Source organism: Podarcis bocagei, assembly GCF_964188305.1.
Source record: "Podarcis bocagei genome assembly, chromosome: Z".
Taxonomy (NCBI): domain Eukaryota; kingdom Metazoa; phylum Chordata; class Lepidosauria; order Squamata; family Lacertidae; genus Podarcis; species Podarcis bocagei.
In genome coordinates, this window is record NC_138140.1 from 29661026 (window position 1) to 29687453 (window position 26428).

Genomic DNA, 26428 nt, shown 5'->3' on the forward strand with positions numbered 1-26428 from the left:
AATTGATAAAAATATGGATAAATGAATATTTTGCAATATTAACACCATTCACCCCTGTCCCCCAAATCTAAACACCTGAAGTTTGGTATGAACTCATGGTCTCCAACCAAACACTGATGCACCTAGATCACAGGTCACCAGTGTGGTACCTATGGATGCCATCGTCTTACACCCATGAAATCTTTCAACCTCCCACCACTACCTCATTTGGCAATGAGGTAGGTAAATACATTCTCCCCACCCCCCGAAAAATAAATTGAGCTGAAGAAGGAACTCTTTCAGCCTTCTGTGGCTTTCAATGTTTATTCTTCTGAAGTGCCTAGAGCAGGTGGTACTCATAAGACTCACTTAAGACTCCAAATGCTAATGGGCCTAGAAAGGTTGCTGACCTCCAACAGATGCATCACACACTTCCCCCCATTTAATATTTCCTTTATTAATATAGGCACATCATCACCACATGTCAAATTTGGCACCACATGAAAGAAGGATAAATATATGCAGAATGAAGGGTAAGATCAACCCTTCTTACTTAGAAAGTGCATTGTACTTTGTCAACATTAACTCATTTAGGCTGTCAAGTCAGCCTAAAACCAGTCCATTCACTGCCTTGTTTTTAGCCAATTACTGAGTTATTAAAATTAGTTATTTTATTAGTTAGTTATTAAAATGTGTAATGTGTTGTCCAAATCAGGAGATACACCCAAATATGCCAGGAAGCTTTGGGCACCATTGCATATTCAAATGTTTTGGTTACAGTTTTTCATTTTAATCTGCTGCTCATCAAATAGTAATATAATTTGGTTAATGCCCCAGGAGATAGCAGTATATACTGTAGTCTCTTATGATTATCTATATACATGTGTATAGCGATTTTTTGATTTTTATTGGTAGCCGAAGCAGCTGAATAAACAGACTAACTCCAGAAAGCAAATGCCTTGTGCCAAACCATACCTTTGATCAGTCTAGCCCAGTATATACTAGGTGGGGGGAACCCTTGGCCCTCCAGATGTTTTTGAACTGCAGTTCCCATCTGCCACAGCAAGCATGGCCAGTTACCAGGGATTATGGGGAGTTGTGGTTCAGCAGCATCCTGAGGGCCAAAGATTTCTCACGCCTCGTCTACACTGACTGGTAATGGCTCTCTTGGATTTCAGATGGGAGTCTCACCTAGCTTTACATGGAGGTGCCGAAGATTGAACCTGGGACCTTTTGGATGCAAAGCAGGTCCTCTATCACTGAGCTATGGTTCTTACTATTGCTCCTTTAAAATTCTAAGGGAAAATTATGCTCTAGGTTGAACTTTTGCGTGTGATCCCCTGCCATTGCTATCCCCATTATCCCAAGGACACACCAATAAACATAAATAATATATAGCTGTTGCCTAGGGCTAAAAAAAATACAAATTAGTTATATTATTTGTATATAAAATGTGTGTGTGTTTGTGTGTAGACACACATATTTTTAATTTTATACACTTTTTTTCTCCCACTGCTCTTGACTTTTAAGTGCAGCATGACACAATTAGATTGCATATGTGAAGCTTTTCCTAGCAGAGAAATAAAGTGCTGGGAGAAGCTTCAAGTATTTCCTTCCTTGGCATGAATCCATAAATTCTGTCAACACTTTTTAGAGAGCCATTTTTTTTTTTTTTTGGTGGTCTCCAACAACCCTCCACATCTCATGTACAGAGGTCTTGGGACAGAGTCTAACTTGAGGTCACATTAAGGCTTCAGTTTTACTTGGAACCACTGAAGCCTCTTGCTGCTGCCAAGCATCTTTGAAGCTCAGCACAAATTTGAAGATGAGGGGAGCAGGGGAGCAGATTTCATTTGTGATGTTGCCCTGAGACTTCCTACTGTTTCTTAATACCTTTGGTGCACAGCACAAGGTCAGAGATAAGGTCCCATCTCTGGATTTGTTCTGGGACAACCATTCACCAGATTCTCCAAAGACACGTTTGCCATTGCCAGTTTGGTTGACTGCCTTTGTGGATTCCTCAGTCGAAGGCAGGGTTGTTGGGGAGTGGGGGTGGCGGCAGCGCTAATAGTATACATATTTTATAAATGAACACTGATTGCATCAGGTTATTCTGGCATGCTCCAAAATCTAGGCAAATGAGTAGTGACAAATGGTTGTCAGTAGCAGCATGGATAATGGGTGGTGGAGCCACAGAGGCACCCTCTGCGGCACCCACATCACAGCAAGGGGTGGCACGGTTGTGTGCGAATAGAGGTGCCGGATATGTGGTGGCACCCCTGTTGATGCATCCATATGGCCCCAGCCTTGCCCCCATCCTGTCCAAGTAAGCAGCATTGACACCAGTGTTGGGAACATTGCTCTGTGGCTCTGCTTCACCTCATGTGGATTTGCACACATGTTTCTAGAATTACGCACAGCAGAGTTTTATCTGGGCCAAGGAAGAATGAATTGTTTCAATCAGTGCATCTCCACATGGTTAGACATTCAAGATTCCATTATCCTGTTATCTGTACCTGTGTATGTGTGCATGTGTAGGATGTGTATGTGCATGTAATGTGTCAGAGAAATAGATGAATACACACATATATAGCAATCGTTGTGTAACTCCTTACAATATATTGTGAAATACATGTGTCTAAATTTAAATTAGTTTACCATATGTGCTGTGGTCTCTGTGTTTCATTCTAAGAGGGCTTTAAGACATTGCAAACAAGTGACCTGGCAGCCAACTGTGGAAGATGCCAAGCTAGCAGCTGGAGGAACTTTGGTGAAAAGTCCAAACCCACTCTGAGAATGTGTTCATTTACCATCCAAAGGATTAGGATCAGGCTGTAACTGTGTTGAATAGAGTTTTGCAGGAAAACACAACAAAATTTCATATGCAATTGGAACACTTAATGTTTTGCCCCTTTTCATACCTGGGAAGGCTGGGGGCATCTGCTTCATAAATGCTACTTGCCCCCAAATCTGTTATTTGTGAAAATTCATTCTCATGTTTTAAAACACATCATTGAGAAACGGTGGCATGGGCAGAATAAACAGCACTCTTTAGATTCTTATCATCAACGGTCTTTGTGACATTTTGTCCCTTCTGTTTGTGTATATCTAGGAATCCTATGAACTCTGATACTGCCTTTTCAAAATTCCTACAATGATGAATCCTTCACAGCTTGAGATCATGCATGTGCTGTGTTGTGGTCAGATACAGTCTGGAAAAGACACACTAATATTGCATGGATTCCAGCTTATGTTTATTGAAACTGCATGCTGAGGCCAAAAGGAGCATTTTATACTGCTATCCTAAACATATTTACCTGGGAACACAGTAGGACTTACTTCTGAGTATGCATGTCTAGGATTGTATTGTTTACAATGGCACCTACTCTAGATCAGTCTTCTTCAGTCTGGTGTCCTCAGATATTGTAGGACTACAATACCCACCATCCCTGCCCATTGGTCATGCTGACTGGAGCTGATGGGAGTTGTAGTTCAACAACACATAGAAGGCACCAAGCTTGTGAAAGCTGCTCTAGTGCACATGTATTTCATGTAGGCAAAGGGTATTTAAACCACAGGGTGTGTTCTTTCTTGTGCAGACATTAATTTTGCTTTTACAACATGCTTCTCTGTCTTCTTTCCCTAGGCATTTCCTATTTAAGCATGGATCTGGCTCGTCAGCTATCTTCAGTGCCGCCAGTCAGAATTACCCTTTAACTTCCAATACTGTTTATTCGCCGCCTCCCAGGCCACTTCCTAGAAGTACTTTTTCTAGACCAGCTTTCTCTTTTAACAAACCTTACAGATGCTGCAACTGGAAGTGTACTGCCTTGAGTGCAACAGCTATTACAGTCACACTGGCTTTGCTGCTTGCATATGTCATTGGTAAGCTTTGTGTTTCATTTTGGTGCTCTTATATTTTTTCCACTTAATCTGCTTGTATGAGTATTATGCAGGGCAATTAACAGTGCAATCCTATCTGTATTTAGTCCCATTGAGTTCAGTGAGGTTTACTCACAAGTAAGTTTGTGTAAGATTACAGCTAGGGATGTAAGGCAGCATCATTTTCCATTCTGCCCAGTATTTGTAATGTGCAGCATTGTTTGATTGCACTGCAGTTCATCTTCTCCCCAAACTTTGTCATTACTCTCACTTTCCATGGATGAGAATTTATGAATATGGTCCAAACTAGCAGTTACTAGAGTAGACCTACAGAATAAAAATGGCAGATATGGGGCAAGAGGAGGAATGGGAGTGGGGAGCAAAAAAATAAAACAAGATATTAGGACCAAATCAGGTGTTTTCATGGTGGTTAGAGATGGAGGAATTTATACATGAGATTTCACAATTCTGACAGAGCTTTGCCCACACGGGGCATCCTCATCCATCAAGCACCTGGTTATGTTGAAGCTTCTCGTCCACTGTTGGATAGGTATTGTTTCTTCCAATAAAACTAATTATATGCAAAATTATGCATAAAAATTGCATATAAAGGAATTAAGCTCAATGCAATGAAGTATTTCTGCAACAAGTAGCAGCACCTTGCACCCAGACTGGAGAGGTAATTTAAGGTAATTTAAGCTATATGCAATTTTCACTTTATATTCTGGCTTTGGACCCTAACCTCCACATAAGATGCAATTCCACTGTGCATCATGAACAATATTTTCCACCTTTCCCTGGCTACAGGGAAGGTAGCATTGTGATGTGTGGATGGGATTAGGGAAAACAATGGAGGTCATAAAGCAGTATCAGGGTTTTCCATAATAAATGTATTGTGAATATGATCCTTGGACTTAGGAAATTTGACCGCCTGCAGTATGCAGTGTGGGAAACATGGGAAAACAGCAAGTGCAGAATGATTCATCTTTGTAGATACAGTCTATGTCTGCTTTAGCCAAACCCTGGTTTTCATTGCTGCAGTTCTCCGGTTTCCTCCAAATTCACCAATTTTCCCTAGTTAAGGGAAGCATTCTTTTGTTTCTTGAGCTGATATTAAGTTCTATCAACTGGATGTTTATTTGACAACAAGAGTCAGTCTGCATTCCTCCTTTTTAAAGTTACATTTGTGCATAAGAACTGGCTGGCAGAAATGGTCCTAACTTTGGTTGCCACTTAGCTTTAGTCCAGATTCAGGTTCCAGAGCTTAAAATCGTGATGGAGGGAAGCACTGAAGATTTGCCTGCAGTGTACCTGCAGGTGGGGCTTCTTCTTCAGGAGAGATATGGCAAGGCTTCCAATTGAAGGAACACTTCTAAATGCATTCAATCAAACAACCTTATAACCTTCAGATTTTCATGCTTGACATGTGATGGTCTGAACAGACCACATTCATTGCAACATTGTGTTCATGCCCCTGCCATCCCTACTATTCAGGCAAATGAACAGGACTTCTGCAGATATGTAAACATCTGGAGATGGGATGCAGGTGGTGCTGTGGTCTAAACCACTGAGCCTAGGGCTTGCCGATCAGAAGGTTGGTGGTTTGAATCCCCACGACGGGGTGAGCTCCCGTTGCTCGGTCTCTGCTCCTGCCAGCCTAGCAGTTCGAAAGCACATCAAAGTGCAAGTAGATAAATAGGTACTGCTCCGGCAGGAAGGTAAACAGCATTTCCATGCGCTGCTCTGGTTTCGCCAGAAGCGGCTTAGTCATGCCACTCCCTCAGCCAGTAAAGCGAGATGAGCGCCGCAACCCCAGAGTCGTTCGCGACTGGACTTAACTGTCAGGGGTCCTTTACCTTTAAACATCTGGAGGCAGAAACATAGTTTTTCCAGCAACAAATCATAGGGGTCCTTTCTGCTGTCTGTGTTTTGTTAACTTACTACATGTTAAACATAACAGCAGTGTACATTATATATTGGAGTAAACGTAGCATGTTTTATTGCAGTAAGTGTTACCATTATTTCAGTAATGCATAAATACACCTCCATGTTTAATAGGACAGAACTGCGTTACCTCTTTCTGCAGATGTTTAAAGCAAGAACTTTGTTTGTAGTAATCAACCAAAGTCATTTAATCCAAAATTGTGATTGTCCCCACCTCCGCAGCATAATGTTGGCTGGGACTGAACATAGTCCAAAAGGTCTGGAGGGCATTGGGTTAGCAAGGGCTGCTTTAAGACAAAACAAATGAGCTTCTGCAAACTTTTCGGCTGGATCAGAAATCAACTACTGTAGGGTTCACTCATACAACAAGCCATGGTAGGTCGCAACAGAGTCTGAAAAAACAAGTTTGAATATGCAAGATTAATTAGGTTCCCATTGTTGTTGATGATGATTATATTATTGTTATTGCAGTGCTGTACTTCATCATCTTTGCTTTGTTCATAGGCTCCAAAGGAGAGTATCAAAGGGTTGGTCATTATGAATTGATCCGTAATTAATCATTTGCTCACACCTTTCAGAAATCCTCATGCTAGAATAGAGGAGAATAAATAAATGTTAACTCAACTCATAGAAATAGAATAGATGCCAGGAGGATTAAAAGGGCAGACACCTTATGGAAAGCAAAGCAGTATTTGTGGAGTGAAATGTCTTCTCTTGTACTCACACCCATGGGGATCCATTTGCCTAACCTGTCCTAGGCAGTATATGTTTGGTCTTCTTTTCCTCTCTTGTCCTCAGAACTGATTGATAGGTGTGGGAAGAAGATGCTGTTTTGTATGCTAGATGCTACCAGGTGCTTAACAAAGCCTCTTTGCCACTCTGAAAGGGCAAGCAAAACGCCCTGTTGCTTCCTAATGGTTATCTAGTCCCTAACACTGACCAGCTCATCCTGAAAGGTCAAACTCTCATTTGTATTTCGGATGGTGTAATCTTTCAAATTATGCCTCATGAAGCAGTGAATATTCTAATTAAATAGATCAATCCATGGGGCTCGCAGAATTGTTAGCTTGCGGGGGGAGGTTAAGCTTTCTGTGGTCCCACCAAAAATCTTCTCCAAAGTTCTCTTTGCATCAGGAGGGAAGCCTCCATTTGTATTGGTGGACACTGTTCTTCCCTCTCAGTACAAACTGCATGGGGGGGGGATTTTTCTACCCCTGGAGTCCTTGTCATTTCCCTGTGGCTGATATTTTACATCAGAGTTGGACAGCCTGAGGGGCCCAATTGCTAACCCTCAGAACTTTCCTCTGCTTCAACCCTGAGCGTGTTTGGGGGCTGCAGTGTGTCCTTCAACTCTGGTAATATATCTTGTCTGCATGGAGGCATGGCCTGGAGAGAGTCCCAAGCATAGCTGTCAAGCTTCCCTTTTTCGTGGGAAATTCCCTTATTCCAGCGCCGTTTCCCGCTGCTATCCTGGATTGTTAGATATCCCGTAGACTGTCCCCGGGACAGGTGAGGCTGCCGATCCCTTATTTTCGAGGCTGCTGATCCCTTATTTTCAAATCTGAAAATTGACAGCTATGGTCCCAAGGAGCAGTTGGCACTGGAAACCCACATTTGACCCATGTGTCAGAGGTTCCCCACCACTGATGTGGTGTTTGAAATTCACCATTCACTTGCACAACATTTTCCGTTTACTAGTTAGAAGAGCTGCTGAGTGAGGGGGGAGGGGAAAGATGCTACAAGTATGTGTAATTTCTCAGAGTCAAATATTTAAGAGTCAGTCAGGACATAGAATTGAAGAGCTGCAAAGGAACCCTGAAGATAATCTAGTTCAATCCAATCCCGTAACTGAGGCGGGATTTGCTGTGCCTAAACTAAATCTTTATCCAAGCTCTTCATGAAAAGGATCCAGGAAAAGTAATTCTCCATCTTCCCTGGGCAACCTTACTCTATTTGGCTAACTCCTCATTTGGTTAAGATGTTTTATCTGATCTCAAATTACTTTCCTGTAGTTTAAATCCCTTTCATGTGTCTGTCTTGTGGCTGAGAGAAATTTATCTCTCCTGTGGAAATCTTTTAAGCATTTTAATGCTGTGGATCTAACACAATCTTAAAAATTTGCCTTGGCTGGTAACACAAGTAGGAGTATGCCCTGCTACAGCGAAAAAGAAAAGGAAGGAGAAGCCATTCTGTTAAAGCCATCACCTTATCTTAGTCAATTGATCATCTGGCTTTTGTTTGATTGATTGTATCAGGATAAATTTTCATAAGAATAAAACAATCATTCTAAACTAAAAGACAGGCTTTTTTGAGCTGGATTGACACTTAATTCTACTTAGAGTAAACCCACTGAATTAGTCATTGATTTCTACTAAGCAGTTGGCTATTGTAAGAACAGGATGCTGGACTAGGTTTCCCTTTGGTCTGATCCAGTGGGATTCCTATGTCCTTAAGTATGACTAAGTCTGGATCCAACCCATAATATTTAGATGCTGTACACCCATTTCAGAGCAAAGGTTACCTTAGAAGAAGCAGTTTTTCCATCTTGTATGGCAAGGCACCTAAAAACTTCTGTTTTTGTAAATACTTGTAATTTTAAATAATTCATTTTTTAAAACAACAACAACATGATCCACTGCTATCCAATCAACCAGTAACGCTTTAACCAATCAGAAGATTTTCAGTCAATAAATCTGACTGGTTTAATCATCCAAAACTGCAATCATAAACACACTTACTGAGATGTTACCCTAATTGATTGCAGTGGGACTCCCCCCCCCCCCAATAAACATACACAGGATTGCACTAAGCAGTTGCAATCCAGTGTACCCTTCCTTGGGGAAATGCTTCATTGAACAGAGTGGAACTTATTTCTGAGTACACCTGCATAAGGATTGTACTTTATACACCATATCCTATGCTTGGCAAAATAACCACCAGCCCTGAGTGTTTATCCTCCACATAACTGTTAAGTGGAGCTGGAAATGAATTGCAGAGCTCAAACATTCTATGGATTCTACTGTAGGACCTTTAAAATGGTGGTGCCTCATTGCCTCATTGTCAGGATAGGGTTAGGGAATGCCAAAGATGGTGTAGGGATAGGCAAATCTGTCAATTTCATTTTCTCCCAGTTACTCATTCTTTCCAGTCCAAAGTTCAATTTTCCACATTTCCACATCAGCTTGCAATATTTTTCCATTAAGTCCTCATCAGGATCCTATTGCTGATTTCTCCTAATACACACGTTTGTAAGCAATTTAGCCCATTAAACACATATCTGCAAAGCTATCCCCCTTAAAGCAATGCAATTGTGTAGGTTATTTTCACTAAAATGTGTGGTTTTTATGCAAGCGTTAGTACCATATTTTTCGCCCTATAGGATGCACTTTTCCCCCTCCAAAAATGAAGGGGAAATGTGTGTGCATCCTATGGGGCGAATGCAGGCTTTCCCGGGCTTCCTGCAGCTCTGCGCCACCCTCCCAATCCTGGCGCGAAGCCGTGCGGGGCTCCGGAGCATGGCGTGGAGCTGCCTGCGCTCCAGGGCTTCTTGCAGCTCCGCGCCACCCTCCGGATCCCGGCGCAAAGCTGCGCGGGGCTCCGGAGGGTGGTGCGGAGCTGCCTGCACTCCAGGGCTTCCTGCAGCTCCGCGCCACCCCCCGGATCCCGGCGCGAAGCCGCGTGGGGCTCCGGAGGGTGGCACGGAGCTGCCTGCATTCCGAAGCCTGGTGCACGCTGAAGAGCGACCCCGGGCTTCGCGCACCTCTCCGCAAGCCTGGGGAGACCGACGCGGCTGCCTAGGCTTGCAGATAGCAGGCTGTTCTGGGGGCTGGGGTCGGGGGAAGCTTGGGCTTCCCCTGCGCCTTCCCCCGTGCCTGGGGAGGGGAAATTTTTTTTCTTTATTCCCCCCCCAAAAAAATTAGGTGCGTCCTATGGGGCGGTGCGTCCTATGGGGCGAAAAATATGGTAAATGCTAGTTACTTGGCTAGAGGTGCATCACAGAATTCAGAGAAGTGTGGATTTCAAGCGATGGCTGTTTCAGTTCTCATATTGTTTTGGGAAGTGCAACTTAGATAGGATCACCCTTAAATGTGAACTGAATTGAATTTCTCCCTCATCCCTAGTTGTTTGGCACTTAACTTTTGCACCTGGAGTCCCTAGATACTGCTGCAGTGTGGATAGTCACTTCAAGGCTGGATCATGGGTGAGCCATGCGCTGAGAACCAGTAGCCATGGGACAAGACAAAGAGAACCAAAGAGCAAGTCTGGAATGGAAACCAGGAGAAAGGGCCAAACAATAACCATAAAAATAATACAACCACATCAGGGTTCAGGAAGACCTTGTCGTTCAGACAAGACACAACTGAGGCAGGAAGCACTCTTATACTCCTACCCATCCATGGAGAATCCAGTGACCAGTAGGTGGAGTCTGTCCAGGGCATGAATGTGCTCCACTGAGAAGCTGCCGAAACTACAAATGAAAGGCAGTTGCCTTTCATTTGTAACACCACGCAAGGGAGCTCCACACAGATCTGTCAGCTCCTAACAAATCATCACTTGGTGCTTGATCCATGACTGGTCTTAGGCCTTTGAGCCTTAAGCCCAGCACCACAGCAAATATTCCATCATCACAGCAAATAGCATAGGCTACAAGGCCATCATTGCATTTAATCTGGAGGAAAGCCCTGTGGATATACCCACAGAGTTTACTTCCTGGGAAATGTATGTGGGTAGAGGTGCAATTGACAGTTAAGTGCTAAGGCGGCTGCATTTGCTGATGTACCTGAGTACACCACAAAAGTGATCTTTATGTTGGGATACTGCAGGAATGGCACACTTGGAGAAAAGGTCAGTGCATATGTTTGCAAGGGTCTTCCCCACCTTGATGCTCTCGTAGTGTTTTGAGCTGCAACTCTCACAATCTGTGACTGCTGGTTACTATGTTGGCTGGGTTTGGAAGGAGTTGCAAAACATCTGAAGGCCATCACATTGGGGAAATCTGGTTTAGAACATACATGATCACATTTATCCAAAACATGGGGAACCTTTGGCTCACCATATGTTGCAGTGCAACTCTCAATATCCCTGGCCATGTGTGCTGGGGCTCTCCAGAGTTGTAGTTCAACAATATCTGGAAGGCCAAAGGTTTCCTACATCTGATTTATCCCAAAAGCTGAGAGCAATATATATATTTAAACAAATACATAGCTTTTCCTTTTTCAGTCTGATAACCATCCTGTGATATGGCTTACATTGGGGGATTGTTATTGGCCCACACTTGCCTATTAAGATAATTATTGGCCCAAGGTCTTCCAATGAATGTTGCTCTTCCTGTCCAACGTCAGCACCCAGTCTACCACACTGAGCTGAATAGGCTGCCAGTTTTTAATTCAATTAGTTGCATAGCAATTAGATGAAAGATCATCTTCCCAGTTCGTCTCAATAAAGGTCAATAACGGCAATATAACCTTGTAATAATGGAATATCACAAGGGACCATAGCAGCTGAGCTATGCAAGGGGAAAATGTGCTCTGCAAACTAGAGCAACTTCCTACAACTAGTGCCCACTAATTGTATTTATGAATCTTCTCTTCACACAAAAAAGTCCTCAAGTTAATGTAGAATAAAAATACACAAATATTAATGTGCTTCAGAAAGTTTGGTCAAGAAAATGCCTTTTGTGCTTATAATGGGCTAAATGACAGCTAATATATATCCTGCCATGTACTCTTTTCCAGCAGGTTATCTGAGAGATTAAGGAAAAAATCATTCTCCTCTCCTGAAAATTGCCTACCCCCAATGCATACCATGAATTTGGGGGAAACCATTTTGATGATTTATCAATGGGGAGCATTATGTATAATTATTGGAGGGGCATTAATCAGTGGTGTTTCCTTTGTTACCTCTTCTGTTTCCACTGGTGGTTGCTGTGGAACTCCTGCTAGTGCCTCCCCCGCCCCATGTCTCCTTGGGAAATTGCTACACACTGGCCTAGCATTATTTGGAGTGGGCATTTGTAGTGGAGGGTGGCAGGGGCAAAGAGGAGCTCCGTTACAACTTGTAGTGATGGCAAATAAAATAAAAAGGAATGAAGGAAAGGAAAATGCAAAATTGGAAACATAGGAAAAGTCTGCTAGATCTGGCCAATGACCTACCTAGTCACAGAATCAAAGAATTGCAGAATTGGAAGGGACCCCAAGGGTCATCTAGCACAACTCCCTACGATATGAGAGCCTCAACTAAAACATCCATGATAGATGATCATCCAACCTCTGTTTAAATACCTTCAGTCCACAATCTCTTGCGAGAGTCAGTTCCACTGTCGATCAGCTCCTGCTTTCAGAAAGTTCTTCCTGATATTTAGTTGGAATCTGCTTTCTTGTAACTTGAAGTCATTGGTTTAGGTCCTACTGTCAGGAGCAAGCCAGCAGTAAGTGAAGTTAATTCTTTAGTAGAGTCCCCTCCTCTGGGGTTTTCCCCAAGCAATCTGAGAGTGTGCCTGTGTGCCTGCCTTTGCTCCTCCTCCTTCATGCCTCTCCTTGTCCTGGGAGACCAGGGGGAAAAGGAGCTTGTCACAGCAGGAAAGGCAGACATCCATGGTTCTTTGCAAGCCTGTCTCATTCCGCCTCTCATCTTCAATAGTCTAGTGTCCTGTTCTCAGACTTGCCAACCAGATGCCTGTGGGAATCTTGCAAGTTGGACATGGGCAGAACTCCTCCCCTTGTGGGGTTTCCAGCAACTGGTATTCAGAAGCATTACTACCTCCAACTATGGAGGCCGAGCAGAACCATCATGGCTAGTAGCAACTGATAGCTCTCTCCACCATGATAACAGGTATGCCTCCCCACTCCCAGCCAAAAAATCAGAATAATTTCCTAATACAGTGGTACTTTGGGTTACAGATGCTTCAGGTTACAGACTCCGCTAATCCAGAAAGAGTACCTCAGGTTAAGAACTTTGCTTCAGGATGAAAACAGAAATTGCGCAGCGACGGCACAGCGGCAGCGGGAGGCCCCATTAGCTAAAGTGGTACCTCAGGTTAAGAACAGTTTCATGTTAAGAATGGACCTCCAGAATGAATTAAGTTCTTAACCCAAGGTAAAGGTAAAGGGACCCCTGACCATTAGGTCCAGTTGTGACCGACTCTGGGGTTGCGACACTCATCTCGCTTTATTGGCCAGGGAGCCGGTGTCATGTGGCCAGCATGACTAAGCTGCTGCTGGCAAACCAGAGCAGTGCACAGAAACGCCATTTACCTTCACGCCGGAGAAGTACCTATTTATCTACTTGCATTTTGATGTGCTTTCGAACTGCTAGTTGGCAGGAGCAGAGACCAAGCAACGGGAGCTCAGCCCGTCACGGGGATTCGAACTCCTGGCCTTCTGATCGGCAAGTCCTAAGCTCTGTGGTACCGCTCCGGCGGGAAGGTAAACAGCGTTTTTGTGCGCTGCTCTGGTTCGCCAGAAGCGGCTTTGTCGTGCTGGCCACATGACCCAGAACTCCAGCTCTCTCGGCCGATAAAACAAGATGAGCGCCGCAACCCCAGAGTTGGTCACGACTGGACCTAATGGTCAGGGGTCCCTTTACCTTTAACTTTTTACCTCGGTTGAAGGCAGCAATTTGCCTTTGAATACCAGTTGCTCGGATTTTCAAGGAATTTTCAAGGGAAGAGAGTACTGTTGTGCTCAGGTCCTGCTTCTGGCCTTCCCAGTGTCATCTAGTTGGCCGCTATAAGATTACAGTAGTGGACTAGGTAGTCTTTGGCCTGATGCGACAGGGCTCATCTTATGCAGGGCTGGCTCCCAGGTTTGAGGAGATCTGGGCAAAGTATCCTCTCATGCAATAACAAGCAGACTTAGTTTACAAGAATCCAGCCTTTCTGTGATATTTCCCAATTATAATTCCTAGTTTAAGGGAAATGTAATATGGTTTGCCAGGAGAACTCATTTGGACAACTTGGCCCAGGCTGTTCAGCTGGAAACTCTTCTTACCGGTTCCATCTCCTCCACTCACCTGGAAGATAAGTCACGTTGGCTTGATAAATACATACTGCACTGATTTATGTTTTATTTTTAATTCATGGATCCACTGTAGGGAGTCTCTTGTGTTTCAGCCAAGCTTCATATTTTGTTCGCTGCCAAACTTTGCAGAACACAAGTTGACAAGCTGTGCTTACACAGAAGGTAGATAAGAATAAATTCAATTTAATCATTGGCTTTGTAGCAGATGGTGGGTTAATCCAGTTTACAAAATGTAATCTGCAAAAATAAAAAAATAAAAATGCACTACTACTACTACGGCGAGAACCATAACCCATGTGCAGTTTTGCAGGTCTCTTTCCCAAATATATGACACCATTTGAAAGATAAATAATATGTTATCTACACATGCCAAGGTTTTCTTTTCATTAAACAATAAAAAGCAGCATAATGCAGTTGCATACTTCAGTTGCTGAGCTCTCGTACGTTGTAGAGAAAGGGCCATAGCTCAGTGGTGGAGCATCTGCTTTGCATGCAGAAGGCTCCAGGTTCAATCCTGGTGGGGCTGGGAGAGAATCCTGCCTGAAATCCTGGAGAACCCCTGCCAAGCGATGCTGAGCTAGTTAAATCAGTGGTCTGACTCAGTTTAAGGCAGCTTCTTATGTTTCTATGTGTCTGGCTACCTTAATCACCACATTAAGAGTAACAGCACAGCAACCCACTCAGATCTTAAGATGACAGGTAAAATTTAGGGGTTGGGTCCCCAGCTGCTCACGGACTACTGTTTCCATCATCCCTCCCCATTGGTCTTGCTAGCTGGGGTGATGGTAGTTGTAGTCCAAAAACAGCTGGAGACCCAAGTTTGCTTTAAAGGGAAAGTAGGCTGGCCCTGTGACACCCTCTGCTGGACAAAAGCACTGCCCCAGAATCTGAACCACCCCCAGTACTGCTAATTGAAATTTATAGAGCGCAAAACTGAAGTTTGATTGGCACGTCAACCTCTAGGGAGCTTTTAGGTGCTTTGTGCACCACCTAGAGTACCCACAGAATTGTGGCTTCTACTGGCAACACACATAGGAGAACAAATGAAAGACAAACACAATGGGCAGGCAAAAACCTGGAAAGGGCCATACCAAATGTACATGTGTGAAGAGGTCACTTTCTGTTTCTTGAGCATTCATCCTGCTTTGCTTGCACAAAGCTTACACAGAGGTCAGATAATGTCTACTTTTTAGTTAGCATTCATCCTTATTTGTTTCCAGGGTGTTTATATGTTTTCCTATTAACAGTCCATTCATCTTGCAGTTTTTAGTGCATTTCCCTATCACATTCCTAGCCACAAAACTATGTTTGTTTCTTTTTTAAAAAGGTATATTTGTTGTACTAGAGGGGCAGAGCAATTTAATCTACTTTAATTGTACAAACCTAGATGTCTGGCATGTGTTTGAATCTCCCACAAACTAGTGACACCTAAAGATAGATTTATAATTACAAGAAGCGACCATTTTAGGCGCGTAAAAATGACACACAATCACTGACACACAGGTCCTTCTTGACCTGGAAGAGGGAATAACGGGGGCAGAACAGAGAATGGGACTCATCACATCTGCTCTGCCAATGCACAAATAAAATGATTATCACCAGTACGGATTGGTTCGGGTGCAAAACCAAACATTGCAATTCACCATCCAAATTTCATCCATGCCTTGGGGGGTGAGTTTGAAAAAATAATCCATAAAAATGAAGCAGTGTCTGATAATGTATTCATTCATTCATTTAAAATATTTACTATCTTACCCTTTGGTTTAATCCGCTTCCACATTGCCCATTCCACTTCAATACATTTCATTGATGGAGGCAGGGACTTAACTTCAAAGGAATTGCTAAGAAGAATGAGAGATTATTAGTTAGAAGGAAAGGGCCCTGTTGTGGGGGCATAGAATTACACAAAATGGCTGTCGTGTGAGCCTGGCAAAATAAAACAGCTGCAACATCTAAAAGAGTACCTACATCAGCCACTAACATCCTCACTTATAGAGAGAAGCTGTTTGTACCACTCATCTATTCTAAACCAAATCGAGGGATGGAACTCAGTTCTGCCATCCATGAAATATGATGAGGTTTAAGAGGGCATTCTCAATGTAGGAGAGGCTAAGGCAGTTCAAACAGGAACTGAGCAGGAATATTGTGGGTTATTGAGAGGATATTTGCTGAGACCTTTGTAGGTGCAACAGGAAGTACCATGTCCTTGGTGTGAGCAGTGTTTTATCTAGATGGGCCAGTGATCTGATACTTTGTAGTGGGGGTGGTGGGTGGGGGTCTTCCAGATGTTACTGAACTATGTCTCCCATCATCCTCAGCTGACATGGCCAATAGCTAGGGCTGATGGGAGCTGTATTCCAGCAACATCTGGAGGGCCAAAGGTTTCGCCCTCCTGCTTTATAAGGCATCTTCCTATCTTCCAGTAGCTAAGCCTGTGCCAGATGCTAGCATTGTATCAGTGCCTTCCTCTGCAGTCTCAGATAATGGCTTTTAATAAAGCAATAAAGTTTGGGTAGCATCTTTGCCATAAATTTACCTATGGATTGACTTTAGTTTCTGAGACAATTTAGTTTATTTTCCACTTGGCACCGAGAATGTTGCTAGTACAGTGGTGCCCGCAAGACAAATGCCTCGCAAGACGGAAAACCCGCTAGATGAAAGGGTTTTCCGTTTTTGAGCTGCTCCGCAAGACGATTTTCCCTATGGGCTTGCTTTGCAAGATGAAAACGTCTTGCCAGTGTTCCGAATTTTTTTTGCTTTCCCCCCCTTTTTCTAAGCCGCTAAGCCGCTAATAGCCTTTTAGCCGCTAATCCGCTAAACCTTTAATAGCCGCTAAACCGTTAATAGCGCTAATCCGCTAAGCCGCTAATAGGGTTGCTTCGCAAGACAAAAAAACCGCTAGACGAAGAGACTCGCGGAACGGATTAATTTCGTCTTGCGAGGCACCACTGTATTAGCTTAGGAAGCCATATGCACTGTGAGGTCATCCATTGCTCTCAAGAATGGGGTGCCTTTAAAACAACATTCTTCCTCATTAGGGTGTGCTGAATTTTTCAGCTTCCAAAATCCAAAAAATGAGGGGAATTTAAAAGATACTTCGGTTAAATTAGTATAATTTAGTTCTGCTTGGTAAGTAAAATGTGCATTTTACTTAAATTTTGCAAATAAATAATCAAAATGATGGCCAAGTATTTGTAGTTGTTGTTATTACTATTATTATTAAGCATTACCTGACATTTTCAGAAGGTGAAATTAAAATTATTTGGTTTTCTGAGAACAGTTTATATGCTTCTTCATCAGACGTAGACTTGCCATGTTAAATGTTGCCCAATCACAAAAATAATAGCAGATTTTAATTTCTCATGTCAAAAAACCTCAGGCAAGTAGGTTGTGTCATTTTAGTTTCACCCCCTAAAATGACACAACCTACTGCCTGAGGTGGTTGCCTCACTCTGGCTAATAGGAGGGCCACCTCTGAAGAAGAGGGAGCCCTCGGCCGCACAGAGGTTTAAATTGGGTAAGCCACGCCCCCGGTCGACCGGATTTGTTGGCCGCGGGGCCTGACATGGGCGTGACATGGCCAGGACTCACAGTGACGCAGGTGGCATCACCATGCCCCGCCCCCCGCTGCACACGGGGAGAGAACATGACCTGCCTGCAACCCCGCCCCCCTGGGAAGGGGAGTGGCCTACTATTTTAGATGTGGAACGTGCAACAAAAAGGTGTCATGGAAGTTCCTATTCAGTGTTCTAAACATCTGCAGCCCTATTCCAGGATTCTCCATTCCATTCCCTCTCAGCTTATTGCAGTAAACAAACCTATAAGTCTGTCTGTACTGTAAAATGAAATAGTTTGCAGAACAAGTCGTCTCCTGGGTTAGCTTGCCATGGCAACATTCATTCTTTTGTTGTTTTTCATTTGCTGGCTTCAACCAGCTAGTCATATTTCTTCTTCAAGGACAAATCAGAGAAGCATAGACTGTGATTCTGTGTCAGTAATGGAACTAAATAAATTCATCATAATGAACAACTTTGCATCTGGCTGGACTTGAGGATCATTCTGGATTATCTACTTTTTTCTTTAAAAACGTTTAGGGGTACTCTCATTTTCCTACTCATATTAAAATACTGCCCCTCAATGAGGCCAAACTTAGATTCACAAAATGTTTACGGGTATGCGTACCCCTGCGTCCCCCCCAGGAAAAAAACACACTGCCAGAATTGCAATTCTTGAAGCCGGGAGATTTCAGTGACTGCTTCCTCTCAGAACCTCTTGGACTCAAGAACTGTTAATTTTGGTGAGATTTCTTGTGGGAATTACACAAACACACTCCTCTCCATCTCACATTTTCCAGACATATTGACATGGAGAAGCAGCAGCAGCATTCAGCTTGGAACTAGGCAGCCTTTGGATAAATGGGTTTGTTGTGTGCCAGTATACCCAGAATCATCTGAAATTAATAGCCTTAGGAAAACAGCTTTCAGGGTTTTGTATTCTGCAAAAAGAAGCCAAAATAATACCTTTACCCAAGGTGTATATGAAGAAGTGTGCGTGCACACGAAAGCTCATACCAATAACAAGCTTAGTTGGTCTCTAAGGTGCTACTGGAAGGAATTTTTGTTTGTTTGTTTGTTTCAACCTTTACCCAAGGATAAGGGATAAATTCCATCAGTTTGCATTTAAAGGTAAACCTACCTATTTCACATTCTGAAAGTGTAAGAGACCTGAAACACAGCCATCCTTTGAAATTCAAACATTTCTGAGTTGTGCAATTTTCCAACCAAGTAGCGTGTACCAAAATGTTATTTTATTTGTGAAAATAACATACAAATAACCTACATTGTTTTAGGGATAAATTGATTTGCAAAAATGTGTATTGGGCAAAATTTAATACAAACACGTGCATATTAGGAGAAATTTGCACTGAAATAGCGATGAATTCTCATGAGGACTTATTTATTGTTTTAATGAATGCCAAACTGACATGGAAATGGAGAACCGCAGGCTGGAAAACTTAATGGTCAGGGGTCCCTTTACCTTTACCTATCTGCATACATTTTTTAAAAGGGGGTTACATTTCCCACTCTAATTCTGAACATTTTAATCAGTTTAATGCAGGATGAAAGCGCAGATTCTGCTTCTTCTGTTTAAACCAGGGCCGGGATTTGAAGCTCAGAAGCTTTAGAAAAAAGAGCACTGCTTAATCCTTTTCTTGGCTCTTACCAGCCCCGATTCCAAACCTATGTTTTAGATGTTGGCGGGAGAGTTCCTTGTACAAGGGAGTGGTAGTGAGGAGAGAAGCAGTGGGTGATGGGAGAGTTAAGCATCCTTCCTCCACTCCCTCCCCAAACCATTTTACTGCATACTGTGCCCTTCTAGCTTCAATTTGCATAGGCGAAACAGCCACCAGGTTTGAAAAGGTTGCAGCAGAGTGTGTAATTTCACCCACACATTCAGCGTTACAACTTTCCATGCAATATATATAACTTACAAAGCCTTTGTCCCTTGAATTGCAAGCATTTTTGTTAATTGCCGAGGAAATTCATCATCTAGTATTGGCTGATCTCCAAAAGAAAAGTGCGGAAACTAATTAAACATTTAGTTTAAGGTGAAATTAGCATACTTAGAATTCCAATTTATTCCAAACACAATAATTGACTTCTGCAGAAGCTTCCCCACTACCTTTTTTCTTCATGTAATAAAGGTGGGCATAAATTAATTGTGCGTCTTTTTTCTTCTTCTCCTCTCACCCTCTCCTTTAACAGCAGTACATTTATTTGGCCTAACTTGGCAGCTACAGCCTGTTGGAGGGCACCTTTATGAAAATGGAGTCAGTAAAGGAAGCAAAGGCACAGAGTTCCTGGACACAACCTACTCACCCATCGGAGGGAAAAGTTCTGATAAAACAGAAAGAAAAGGTACATCCCTTTCTCTTTCAAATGCTTAAGTCAGAGGTCACAAACATGACGACATTGAAGTCTTCCCCTCGTCCCCACGAAGCCTCTGCATCTTCTCCCTTCACTGCCCCACCCCCGGTCATGAGGCGGTGAGGATGGTTACTTCTTTCTCCCTTGAATGCATAGAGCTGAAGGAGGAAATTGCAAAAGTGATACTTTCCAATTTTCCATTTCAGATTAATTATACTGTATCCCGCTTTTACCCAGATTCCTTGGAAAAGCTACTTGCATGTCTGCTCGCTTTGTTGCTTTCTGTCTTTTGGGCAGGGTGGCAGAGGGACTGATTGGGGAAAAGGAGAGAGAAGGAACCAGGGGAAATGGCACTCACAACATGAAAAATTCAAATATGCCCATTGGCCTAAAGAGTTTGTTGACTCCTTATTTAAGCTGTTGACATTGCTTTTCCTGTTCTACATGATACTATTACCGAACTGAGGCAGTCACCTATACTGTTGTTCTAGACTGTGCTTAGCAATAAAAGTTGCTCTGCTAGGCATCCATTTTGACATTGACTCTTCTAGGAAATAACTTGACAGCTTGTGTTCCTTCATAGCACAGAAAGGGTATCAGAGGGGAATAAGTATAGATTATTTTTTGCTGTTTTGCTTAATTAACCCAAACTCTGTTACTGGAGAGGTATCATAGTTGTGGAACTCTAACTCTATTTATGGAAAGCACAGTGGTTGCCAAATTCTCTTCCCGGGGACTTAGAGAATTTGATCGGTCTTTCAAAGGAGCTTGGTGGTACTTGTATCTTGCACCAAGTCTTGAGCATCATTTATCATTATGTGCTAGTTTACACATTTAGCTGAATAGAGCAGAGAAGCTTTTTTCCTGGATGCTATCAAATCAGACTGGTGATGGTGGAAAGGGAATTGACATGTTTGAATGGTCCCCCATCATGGGAGGAATAAGTACTCATTAATGAGAAATTATGATGGCAATCAAATTTTGCACATTGACAGAGGCTGGTTCCTTTAAGGTGGCATTTCTGAACACTCTGGCATGTGGTTATGTTAGTATTTTAATAGGTTGCACTATGATTAAAAAATCGAGACATCCTATTGATGGCTGGTGCTTAGCAGGGAAGCATAATGAGATTGATTGTTTCAGGAATCAGTGATGATCTTCACACAGGCACTTCACTGGGAGGATAATTGGTGCTTTGCTGCTCAGATTTTCAATTTCTTGAAGCCATGAGCAATCAGTGATTAGGAGTCTGTCTTTGCTGTCAGTATGCTCAAAAATGATGTAAAAAGCAGGATAACGCATTTATAGTAGGAATACATTTTAAAACTTTATTTTATATAAGGTGCATTGAAGTGAACAGGAAAATGTCAAGAGAATAATAAGCATTGCTGTTTGGGAAAGCTCATCACTTGACAAAAGAGAAGCTTCTTGAAATACCAGACACAGAACCCAATTTTATGCAAGCATGGAAGACCACCTGCTCTGCATACAGAAGGTCCCAGGTTTAATCCTTAGTATGTTGTGGCGCCTTCCAGATATTGTTGGACTGCAGCTCACATCAGGCCTAACCAGCACAGCCAATGGCCAGCAATGATGGGAACTGTAGTCAAGCAATGTGTGGAGGGTACCACATTGGCTAGTGTAGACCATGCTAGATAGTGAAATAATCTGACACAGTATAAGGCAACAGTATAAGTTTACTTTGAAGTAAATCTGACTGAGTTCATTGAGGTTTACTCCCAAGTCAGTGTAGTTATGGTTTTAGACTATGGCTGCGATCCTATGAGCATCTATTTGACAATATGTCTAATTTAACTCAGTGGGACTTCCTTCTAAATAAACTTGCATAAGATTGGGATCCATGTCTGATAAACCTACTAACCACGCTGTTCCATCTCCCACAGTAATACCCATGGCAAAAAAACAACAACCAACTAATTAATGCTAAGCATTAAACCAGGGGCTTGAGAAGCTTATTGTGTGTAAACATCCTGAATTCTATCCATTGTGATAAAAAAAGAGCTTCCCACTCTTTTGCCTTTGGGAAGTTAAAGCTAAATTATTCAAGGTGTTGTGTTGCCTTCCAAAATCCATCCATTTACAGCAGGACTGGGAAACCTGTAGACCTCAGATGGTTGCTGGACTCCACCCCTACTACACCTGACCATTGCCCAAGCTAGGTGGGGTTGATAGAAGTTGGAGTCTGGTGACATATGGAATGCCACGGGTTCCTCAGCTCTCCTAGATAGGCATCCTCTGGATGCTGTAAAATATAAAAATCTCTGGTTATCAAATGAGAGAATGAATGTGAGCTGTGAATAACAGCTTGAGGCTGAAATTTGAGTAGCTCTGAGATAGCAGGTAAAGGTAAAGGACCCCTGGACAGTTAATTCCAGTCAAACTTGACTATGGGGTGTGACACTCATCTCCACTTTCAGGCTGAGGGAGCTGGCGTTTGTCCACAGACAGCTTTCCGCGTCATGTGGCCAGCATGACTAAACTGCTTCTGGTGCAACAAAACACAATGACAAAAGCCAGAGCACACAGAAACCCTGTTTACCTTCCCACCACAGCAGTACCTGTTTATCTTCTTGCATTAGGATGCTTTCGAACTGCTAGCTTGGCAGGAGCTAGGACAGAGCAACAGGAGCTCACCCCATCATGGGGATTCGAACCACTGACTTTCCGATCAGCAAGCCCAAGAAGCTCCGTGGTTTAGACCACAACAGCACCAACTCCTTTTCTGAGATAGCAGAATGGGTGGTCAGTTCTTTACTTAGTTTTTCCTCATTCTGGGCCTCAGCAATGTAAATCAATAAAGAAGAACAGAGCAGGGGGACGGCTTGCTTTGAAATGAGTTGGAACTTTCTGAGCTTTGGTGGGGGGAGCTTGACCTGAGGAAGGAGAAGTAGGTAGCATGTGGTAAAGAGCACCCATCAGCCCAACCAGTAGCAACTGATGTGCAGAGTGTCTTTATGCTGCGGTTCATGGGGGCTTCTTTGAACTCAAGCAGGGCTAGCCCTACTATAGGGCAGTGTGTGTGAAATGGTAAAGAGGATAAAGCGACTTTTGATTACATACTGTAAACCAGCTCATAGATTTATGCATTTTACTTTACAATTATAGAATAGAAAGGCTTGCCGCAAGTGGGTGAATGATGGACAGTTCTGCTAAGAAGGAACCATTTCCATAACAGCATCATGTCATGCCTGAATAATATCACCTGATACTACAATATATTGTTTCATCTCCCATCAGAACAGCAGATCTTTAAACTTTCATTTTAGAAAGTAAGGTAGTTACAATCTCATTTAAAGGCCGTCAACACTGACCAACATTTCCATTACTGTTAAACACATTGTTTTGTCCTTGACCTTAGAGTTATTGTACTAAAACAATGCAATTGACTCTTTATACTTAATGGCAATAGCATAAGAAAATATGTTTTTGCATTTTGCTTAACGTTATAGATAATGGCTTGTAAAAAGTTTGCTTCAAGTCAGTATCTCCCTTTGAGTAATGTCTTTTAGATTATGATTCTGTAAGTAGGGACTGTCCTGTTTAAACTGATTTTATCCCAGCCATTCTGCAAGCCTTCGTGGCTGAGCACTGGGTTCCAAAGCTCTAAAATAAACAAACCAAGGAAATAAATAAATCTGAAAGGTCTTTAAAGCTGAAGAATGATGAATGCTACTGCTTTTCTTATGGTTTAATTGCAGTCCAAAGTCTATTAGGTTGCAAGTATGTAGGCAGCCCATAGACATTACTTAATTATAGTGTTATGAGTTTGTGGGTGCCAGAACACTATAATCCTTGGATTCAGCATGTGTTAGAATTTAATTAAGGCTTGGTGTGCTAAAATGAGTGCTGGTCTTAAAATAAAAGCCAGGCTAGTTTTCTGATGAGGTATTAACCTGGGGTGATAAGCTATTAAGAAAACAAAGGCAATGGGCTATTAAGAAAGCAATGATCAAAGGAGGATCAGTACTAGATGGCAAATGGGTAGGGCCCCTCCCTCAACAGATAGAGCAATGTGAGTTAGAAGATTAGAGTAGACTTAGGAGTTATGTGACAGAGAACCAAAGCAGCAGGCAGAGCACAATGTTTGATGTCTGTTTGAATCCAAGGCTGCACCTATGGGAGAAGCAAGGTCCTATTGGGGCGTTAATTCTGCAAAGCCCTGCTTCGTAGGCTCAGGTTGTATATATGTGTCAATAAACCATATATCCTAAAGACACAACAGTCTCCACTTACCACGTTTCCAAAAGGAAACAAGGATTCTTGGTGAGAGCCTGGAACCCCTGGAGATTGGAGTGGCGTAGAATTTCTGTACCACTCAAGATATAAAAATAACAGAGCAGTGTATATTTAAAGGCTTGGACATTTTAATGATAAATGATGATGGTGGAATAATTTAACCACAACTTGTTTGGAGCTGTTCACAAATTGACGCTAATTTAAGCCAGATATTTATCCATCTCTTTCAGGCACTTGACAGGCTCAGCTGCTTAGGAATACAGTGGTACCTCGCAAGACGAATGCCTCGCAAGACGAAAAACGCGCAAGACGAAAGAGTTTTCCGTTTTTTGAGTCGTTCCGCAAGACGAATTTCCCTATGGGCTTGCTTCGCAAGACGTTTCGTCTTGCGAGTTCTTGCGAGTTTGTTTCCTTTTTCTTAAAGCCGCTAAGCCGTTAATAGCCGCTAAGCCGCTAATAGCCGTGCTTCGCAAGACGAAAAAACCGCAAGACGAAGAGACTCGCGGAACGGATTAATTTCGTCTTGCGAGGCACCACTGTATGAGTTATTTTAGATTTGATGAAAAAATGAGGTTGGGAGCAACAGAACATACTCTTCACTTCTCTGTTAGATCCACACTGTCCACTTTGTTAGGTTCGCTTGGCCGTCCGCAGACAAATGTTGAAAGCATGATAAGAAAAGCAGTTGGAGAAGACTTGGGATTCTGGTCCTCTTGTCCCAGCATACACTGAATGCCTCTGAGAAATTCTTAAAGGGATGGGCATAGTTAAGCACGTTCCTCAAACTTCTTTGGACAGAGTTGAGCATGTTTCTCAAACTGTTCTTCTCATTCTTTTTAAATGACAGCAAACTCTTTCTTCTTCTTCTTTGTTTCTGGAGAAATAGTGTTTCAGAAAGGACAGGCAATAGACACGGGGGAAATTGAAATTGGAGTTCAAGTGATTCAAGCCATTCTTCCAGGCCTCTTCTGGCGTTTCCAGATTATGATCCATCACCCAATGTACCTGAAATTTAATGTTTCTCTGGCAAAGGACTCACTTTTTGGGATATATGGGAGACGCAATATTCCCCCTACTCACACACAGGTATTTATTTATTTATTTACTTACTTACTTACTTACTTTAAAAATTAGCTATTTCAGATATATATGGTGTTCACTATTAAGTTGACTGCTGTTAACTTTCCTTCTTAACCTTCCTTGACAAATACATTCCTTTATCAATTTAGGCAAAGAGAAGAAAGTTCTCAGTTTTTTGTTATTTTGGTACAAAGCACAAAAGGTCACCAAGCATATAGATGATGTCCCACAATGTTTGTTTGTTTGTTTGTTTTTTATGTCAGCAACCTGATTTGCCAACCCTTGCAAGAAACAAGGTTCAGAGGTGACAAAGGAACTACTCTGTTTGTTGGCAGGGAGGAGTGATAGAAATGAAAACATTCAACAGAAGCAAAATCAGTGGCAGTAAAATGGTAGCAGCAGCAGTGGGGTAAATTTGCGGGGAGCGAGCTGTAAAGACCTATGAGGGCTGCGTATAGTGCACCAGCTGCACAGCACTGAAATACAGACATCCTGCACTTCAGGGTGTTGGACTAGATTACTCTCATGGTCCCTTCCAACTCTACAGTTCTATGATTCTGCATTTAGGAACATGGAATATTCTCCCCAGAGGTGTACTGCCATAAGTACATGCTCTAACCACTGCACAGCCACATTTTGATAGCTAGAGGAAGTCCTTCCAGAAAGAACAAGATTTGGCTTTGCCTCTTATTGCAACATTTACTCAGTTTTCCAGTTGCTCGTAGAAAAAAATTACCTCCTCATGCATGAATTGTCCAGTCTACTGAGCGTGTTCTTTCATCCTTAATGGGGTCATGGACCCCACTTTGCAAACTCTGTTCCATGCATAATGGCATTATTTGTACATAATAATAGGACTGTGGGACTGAAAGGAAACTGGGCACTGCATACTACCACTCTGGTCCCACACAGTCCTTCCATGTTGCAGAAGAACAGGAACTTGCAGAAGAATTCTTTCCAAAGGTTTTAATGTTGAGATTGGTGTGATACTTATACAGATTGCTGTAACAAACAAAAACAATAACCCCCAGTTTAAGAGGCCATAGATAGGCTAATTAAACAAAGGCCTGGGAAAAGAGGAAAGTTTTTGCCTGCACCTAAATATATGTAATGAGGGTGCCAGGCGAGCCTCCCTGGGGAGAGCACTCACAAACTGGGAGCCACTGCAAAAAACGCCTGTTCTTGTGTTCCGACCCTCCAGACTTCTTGTGGAGGAGGCACACAAAGAACAACCTCAGCTGGTGAGTGCAGGGTCCAAGATGGTTTACATCAGGAGAGGCGGCTTTAATGAGAAAGGGGAAAATACTCTCCCTACATACTTTTCGACAGCATGCATAATTT

General features: G+C 42.6%; 1 protein-coding gene across 14 annotated transcripts in view; it reads left to right on the forward strand.

Moving 5' to 3' along the window:
- The window catches only part of TENM1 (teneurin transmembrane protein 1), a 395160-nt gene that overhangs the window by 202820 nt on the left and 165912 nt on the right, over positions 1-26428 (forward strand). For 9 of the 14 annotated variants that reach the window (XM_081180104.1, XM_081180105.1, XM_081180115.1 and 6 more), the window contains 3 exons: positions 3626-3864; positions 19589-19741; positions 24888-25093. In XM_081180104.1, the coding sequence (XP_081036230.1) occupies positions 3626-3864; positions 19589-19741; positions 24888-25093 (598 nt within the window). The remainder of the gene's footprint in view (positions 1-3625; positions 3865-19588; positions 19742-24887; positions 25094-26428) is intronic. The other 5 variants (XM_081180114.1, XM_081180106.1, XM_081180117.1 and 2 more) reach the window with 1 other exon arrangement.